This window comes from Corapipo altera, unplaced genomic scaffold (genome assembly GCF_003945725.1).
Source record: "Corapipo altera isolate COAL_440 unplaced genomic scaffold, ASM394572v1 130544, whole genome shotgun sequence".
NCBI lineage: Eukaryota > Metazoa > Chordata > Aves > Passeriformes > Pipridae > Corapipo > Corapipo altera.
Genome location: NW_020885262.1, coordinates 2,921 through 9,495, shown reverse-complemented (window position 1 = coordinate 9,495; position 6,575 = coordinate 2,921). Strand labels below are relative to the sequence as shown.

The 6,575-nt window shown below is 53.7% G+C and overlaps 1 protein-coding gene across 3 annotated transcripts; it reads left to right on the top strand.

Moving 5' to 3' along the window:
• The first annotated feature begins 1,138 nt into the window (after positions 1–1,138).
• LOC113940310 (leucine-rich repeat-containing protein 14-like) lies at positions 1,139–6,374 on the top strand. Of its 3 annotated transcripts, XR_003525425.1 has the most exons (5): positions 1,139–1,749; positions 2,681–2,985; positions 3,076–3,699; positions 4,586–5,215; positions 6,136–6,374. XR_003525425.1 is itself a non-coding variant. In XM_027631437.1 (4 exons), the coding sequence occupies exons 2-4, from the start codon at positions 2,693–2,695 to the stop codon at positions 5,142–5,144; spliced, it is 1,476 nt and encodes a 491-aa protein (XP_027487238.1). In that variant the 5' UTR covers positions 1,139–1,743; positions 2,679–2,692; the 3' UTR covers positions 5,145–6,374. The 3 variants fall into 3 exon arrangements, 2 of the variants coding, with proteins under 2 accessions (XP_027487238.1, XP_027487237.1); XM_027631437.1 differs by having other exon boundaries at positions 1,139–1,743; positions 2,679–2,985; positions 4,586–6,374; XM_027631436.1 differs by having other exon boundaries at positions 4,586–6,374.
• Positions 6,375–6,575: the final 201 nt, after the last annotated feature.

Below are 6,575 nucleotides of genomic sequence, written 5' to 3'. Positions count from 1 at the left end.
GGGGGACTGCAGGGGGGGCTCCTAGTATAAGGTGCTGGGCTGTCAGTCCAGGCTGTGCCAGCTCAGCAGCTTTGGAGAAGTTCTCAGTGGTGTCGTTTGTTCCTTTCTCCAGGGATTTTCCCAGCTCTGCCACATCTTCCCCTCCCTTTCAGGATGTTTCCCTTTGGGATTGATGAGTCAGGCTGGTTTCAGCTTTGTTCAACCCCAAAAGCAGTGTAACCCCCCCTCTTCATTTCCCACTGGGGGCTTTGCAAACAGGGTCTTGTTGGAATTCATTCACCCCATTCCAGGCAGAGCATCCGACTACAGGATCCCCATGGGATGCCCCTGTCAGCTGTCCCACTCCTTTTCCTCCCTCTCCCACCTCTTTCCAATTATCCCCACAATCCCCAGCTTGTTTTGGGGTGTCCTCCCTCCCCCACCCTGCTCAGTTTCAGGGTTTCAGCCCCTTCCCGCTCAGTCTGGGAGTTCAGAATTCCCCCTTCTTCCCCGTCCCGCATCTGTGAGAAATTTCTCATTATTTAATTTAGAAAGATTCAATTAACTGTGAAACAAAGGAACTTTAACAGCAAGGAAAGGTTTATTCAGCACGTGCTGGGTCTCATCTAATGCCGAGCACCCGGGGAGAAAAAGACCCCTTGGCTTTAAATTTTATACATTTTATAGTTTCACAAAATCCCACCCTTTTTCAGATAAGTTTAATATATTCATTTTTGCCTAAAAAGGTTTCTTTTCTCCGAAGAGGGACTTTTCTTTCCTTCTGATTGGCTGCGAGGCATCCTCTGTCAAAAATGATGGATCTTCCTTTGTTCTTAGCCCAAAGAGAGGAAAGAAACCCATGTACAAAATTTTCCACATAGGCCCGAAAGATTTTAATTTTTAGGAACTTCATATTTCCTTTATCCTGTCTGCAAAAAAAAAAACCTAGTACCTACTCCAGTTTGGAACTGGATACCTTACAACTTCACAATGCGCCTATAATTTGGTTTTATAATAACACCGTATTTTATTTCTCATACACCCACTGTCCCCCAGTCCTCAGCGTCCCCGCACTGAGCTGGGGGGACCCACTTCCCTTTTACCCCTCCCTCCCCCTCTTCTTCTCTTTTCTCATGGTCGCCCCCCATCTTCAGCACCTTCTCCGCTTGATTTCGGGGGTCCCAGTCCCCTTCCTCACTCTGGGGGGTACCGCCCCCCTTTCCCCCCTTTTGGGGCTATGTCGCTGGGGGGCCTCTGTGGAATGGTAGAGGGAAGGGATTTGGGGGGCATTTTTGTGGGTTTTTTAGGGTCCGCCCCAGGCCCCTCAAATGACCCCAGGGACACCCACCCCCAGCCTCCCTAAAGCAGCAGCGCCTTCACCTCCCGCTGCCGCTCCATGGCAGCGGGTTCGTGATCCAGAGGGACCCGGGAGGAGTTTGGGAGGTCCTGGGGGTCTCGGGGGGCTCCGAGAGGACCCCGGTCCTGGCTCAGAGCGAACATCGCGTCGCGCTGCAGCCAATGGGAAGGGAGGGATTGGTGATGGACAGCGAAGTAAGCCAATGGAAGGGCGTCTATGGCAAAAGGGTCGCCCACACCGCTCTCCTACAGATGGGAAGTGAGAAGAACGATGACGGACAGCAATAGGAGCCAGTTGAAAGGCGAAGACCCGCCCCCGGGGTGGGTCTCGCTCTCTGAGTGGTGGTGGCAGCGCGCAGACCCGGAAGTGGGGCCGCCGCACGGGCTGGAGCTGCCGGGGCCGCGGGCGTGCGGTGTGTGTGGGGCGCCTTGGGGAGGGGGGTGGGAAGAGCAGGGGCTGCCTTGGGGGGTGGGTCTCTGGAGTACTTCAGAGGGGCTGGGAGGGCTCCCTGGGCTTGTTTAGTGTGTCCCTGGGGCTTCCCTGGGGTATCGGGGCTGGAAAGGTCCCTAGGCTGTTTTCGTTGGGCTAGAAGAATCTCTGGGGTGGTTGGGGGTCCCTGGAGTGGGTGGTTTTAGGATGCTGGGGAGTCCCTGAGCTTTCTTTGGGGGTGCTGGGGGAGTCACTGGGTGGGTCTGGGGGGTGCTGGGGAGGCGTCTCAGGGCTGCTTTGGGGATGTTGGGGGGTTCTCTGGGGGCTCCCTGGGATGGGAGGGTCCATGCGGGTGTTTGGGGGAGACTCGGGGGGTGCCTGGGGGATGTTGAGGAGTCTCTGGGGAGTCCCTGGTGTGGTTTGGGGGGTCCGTGGGGTGGGGGGATTTGGGAGGGGCCCTGGGTTGATTTAGGGGGGCTGAGGGGGTGCCTCAGCTGGTTTGGGGGGCTGAGGGGGCATCCCTGGATTGGTTTTGGGGCCCTTGGTGAGGTCCTGGAGTGGGAGGGCTTTTATGTGGGTGCTGAGGGAGGGGTCCTTGGCGTGGTTTGGGGGGTCCCTGGGGTGGAGGGGCTGGAGAGGAGGAGTCCCTGGACTGGTTGGGGTGGACTGGGGGGATTACTTGGAGTGGTTTGGGGGTTTTTGGCAGCTTTGGGACGCCTGTTTTTGGGGGGGGGCTGCCTTGGGGAGTCTCACCCCAACATCCCCTTTGCCTCCTCCTCTCCTCCACAAGTTCCCTTTTTGCTGGGATATCCCTGGATTTGGGGCTTCCCTGGGATTCTCCCAACCCACTCCTCGCCCCAGGGCCATCCTGGGGGTCCCCCAACCTCATCTGTGCCCTCCTCAAATCCTGAAGCCCCCCTTGGATTCATGGATTCCCTGCTCTTCCTCTCCGCCCGCCGGCTCGTCGCCCACCGCCCCCTTCCTACTGTCCCCGCCCAGCTCTATCCCGTCCTCTTCCAAGCTGCATTCCTGGATGGGAGACCCCTAGTCCTGCAGGATTTGGTGGCCCAGTGGCCATTCCCAGTCCTCAACTTCCAGGGGATCGTGGGGCGCCGGGAGCTGCTCCGGGATCATCCCTCCAAGCTCTGCATCCAGTCTGTCATCCTGGCCGTGGTGGACCAGCTCCGGCAGGATCTGGAGGAAGCAGGCCATGATTCCAGGTGAATCTTGGGAATTCCAGAATACACAGAACCCACTTCTGTGGTTTTTCCCTGCTTGTTTATTCCTGTTTTTCCCATTTCCTGGCCCAGCCGGTGCCGTCTCCGTGTGCTGGATGTGACGGGACTCCGGGATGATGCTGCTGGCCGTGCTCCGGAAGGGATGAGTGTCTGGTCTGGCACCGTGGCCCTGGCCAAGGCTTGTGTGGAGGTCTCCAAACACCAGCGGGAACTCCAGAAATGCAGATCCAGGAGCCACAAGGGCCGTTCCGGCACCACGGCAGCTCCACGATTCATTGACATCCACGCTGATCTCTTTGTCAATGGAACATCCTATGGGATCCTGTGGGATGCACTCCAGGCCGGGAACAGCAGCCCACTGCGCCTCAAGTGCCGGGAGTTCCAAGCCGAGGAGCTCTGCCTGGCTGGAATTGTGAGTTTGCTGAAATCCTTGGATCCCTCTGGCGTAAGGAGGGTGGACCTTCGCTTCAACAACCTTGGACTGGGGGGTCTCTCCTTGGTTTTGCCACATCTCTCCCGATTCCTGGGTCTCCGAAGCCTCCGACTTCCCTACAGCAATGTCGACGTGCGGCGGCCGACGCCGGAGTTGGTGCTGGGAATCCAGTGTCTGGCCAGGGAGCTGGGAAAGCTGCAGAGCCTCAGGGAGCTCAACCTGGGATCCTCCAGGCTCTCTGGGAATTTGAGGCACATTCTCTGGTAAGTTCCTGCTGGAACAGATTCCCAGCTGCATTCTTCCTGCACTCACTGAGGATTTGCAAAGGTTAGACTTGGTGGTATTAGATATCTTTTCCAACCTTAGTGACCCCATGATTCTGTGATTTTGCTATCCCAATACTCCGTGACTCCATGCTCCCATGATTCCGTTATCCTGTAATTCCATGATTTCATGACACCAAGATCCCATAATTCCTTGACTCCAGGATTCTCAAAGGTTGAACTTGACCATCTTCAAGACCTTTTCCAAACTGAATACCTCCTTGACTCCATGATCCCAGAATTCCCTGATTCCTAGTTTCCAGAGGACAGCAAGCGCTGCATCCCGGAGCTCCACCAGCACCAGGTGCTCCTGGCTGGCTCCATGACTCCATAATCCCATCACCTCATGATTCCATGATTCCATAACTCTGTAATCCCATAACCCAGTAATTCCATAACTCCATGATCTGATAATTCTATGACCCCATGATTCCATGATGCAATGAATCCATGATCTCATGGCTCCCACAGTTCCATGATCCCATGACCCCCACGATTCTGTGACCTTGTAGTTCCATGATCCCATGACTCTATGATTCCACAATTCCAAGGCTCCCTGATCTCATGACTCCGGAATCCCATAATCCCATGATTCTCAAAGGTTGGATTTGATAGTCTTAGAGGTCTTTTCCAACCTCAGTGATTTCCTAATTCCATGATTCCATGATCATGAAGGGAATCATGGGTCTTGTTTGCTGCAGTTCCCCCAGGAATTTGGGAGCCATTCCAACATTTCAAGGTTTCATGGAGGGTTTGATCTATTGGCGCATCCCTCCCAGCTCCATGATGTCACCACAGGGTCACATCTCCTTTTTCATCCTGGCAGCAAACTCGAGGCTCCATTGGAAAGCTTGGAACTGGCCTTCTGCTCCCTCCTTCCCGCTGACTTCGCCTTCCTCTCCCAAAGCTTCCACGCTCCGGCCCTGAAAAGGCTGGATCTGAGCGGCCATGATTTCTCCCAAACTCTTCTCCAACCCCTTCAGCATCTCCTGGAGGAAACCTCGGCTTCCCTGCTCCACCTGGACCTCATGGAATGCCGGCTGACAGACTCACACCTGGATGCCCTGCTGGTGTCACTCCGGCACTGCTCCTGCCTCCGCTCCCTCGGACTCTTTGGGAATTCCTTCTCCACAACAGGGCTCAAGGATTTATTATGGAAAACTGTGGTCCTGCCAGATCTCCGCCTGGTCGTGTATCCTATCCCTGTGGATTGCTACAAGTCAGGACTGGATCCTGGCTGGATTTTGGAGGAGCAGCTGGACAGGGAATGTTTGGGAGCAGTGAGTGCAGAGCTGGGCCGGATGCTGGAGAGCTTTGGAAGAGCTGACATTGTCTGGACTTCCAACCCCTATGGACACGAAGCCCTGGATTACTTCTGCTTGTAGCTGGGGAAGAGCTTGGAGCCTTCAGCCTGGAGAAGTGCTGTGGCCTCAGTGCCTCCTTCCTCAAAGAATTTGTGTGTATTCCACCTCATTTCAGTGTTTTTCACCTTATCGCAGTGTTTTTCAACCTATTTTGGTGGTTTACCGCCTCATCTCACTGTTTCTCTACCTCATTCTGGTGTTTTCTGCCTTATCCTGGTGTTTTTCCTCTAAACCCATTGTCTTTCCGCCTCATCCCAGTGTTTTTCCACCTCGTTTTGGTGGTTTTCTGCTTTATCCTGCTGCTTTTCCCCCATCACAGTGGTTTTTTCCGCCTTACCCCAGTGTCTTTCTCCTTCTCCTAGTGTTTTTCCACTTCATCTTGGTGCTTCTCCACCTCATTTTGGTGGTTTTCCACCTCGTTGTGGTCTTCTCCCACCTCATCCTGGTGTTCTTCCATCTCATCCAAGTGGGTTTTTGCCACGGCCCGATGGAGAAAGGAATAGGGACATGACACTGCACAGAGGGTTCTGACAAGGTGGAAGGTCAGGGTGCAATGTCCACTTTATTGAGGGGGAACAAGGACTTATATAGGGTTTGAGTGAGGGGAGGTCTGATAACCAGGGCAGAGCATGGGATGGACATCTCAGGGTATTGCAGGATTGGAGAATGAGGGAAAGTGGGAGGAACTTAGGAGGAGTTAAGCAGTGGGGACCAATGGGAGCTCACTCCGCACTGCGGCACTTGTCGGCCAATCAGTGGGGGATAAGCGAGAATGCAGGGGAGAACAAGGTGGTAAACAACTTTTGATGGGAAAACTTGTGGACAACTACAGACATGTTTGGGGCAATACAATCTAAGGGGATTAATATAGAGGAATATATGTAAGGGTACATAAAACATGGGACGAACTGGGAAGTAACACAGAAGTCCGTAATTTATCGTCTTCTCTAAGCTCCATATAAGTCTCTCCAGGCTTGGAATCGTTCCCACTCACTCTGATGTTCCTCCACAGGTTTTGACCTCATTTTGGTATTTTTCCTGTTATCCCAGTGGTTTTTTGCCTCATCCCGATGGTTTTCCACCTCATCCCAGTGTTTTCCAGTAACTTTTGTTACCACCTTGTCACCAGCCGTAGCTGGGACAGACCTGGTGTCACTGGAAACCTCCCGAACTCTGCTAATTAACAGTGGATATTAATTAATTACTAATTAATAAATCAGCATCACTTGGCTGGTGATGAAATTCCTGCCAAATCACCCCTAAATCCCACTCTCCTGTATCCTGAATCCCAGCACTTCACAGTGAGGAATCAGCATGGTGAGTTCTGGTTTTTTTGGGGAGTTTCATGGAAATAAAAGGATCCCAGTTGCCATGGAAACACCCATCCCAGTGCCAGGATGGGCTTCCCTCCAATTTTAGGGATGTTGGGGGGTCCCCTGGTGCCAGGGGTCT

Excerpts from the sequence above, each read along its gene's own strand:
- LOC113940310 (XM_027631437.1), top strand. The coding sequence starts at position 2,693 with ATGGATTCCCTGCTCTTCCTCTCCGCCCGCCGGCTCGTCGCCCACCGC. Across the intron at positions 2,986-3,075 it reads GAAGCAGGCCATGATTCCAG|CCGGTGCCGTCTCCGTGTGC; the intron begins GTGAATCTTGGG and ends TTCCTGGCCCAG. Across the intron at positions 3,700-4,585 it reads AATTTGAGGCACATTCTCTG|CAAACTCGAGGCTCCATTGG; the intron begins GTAAGTTCCTGC and ends TCATCCTGGCAG.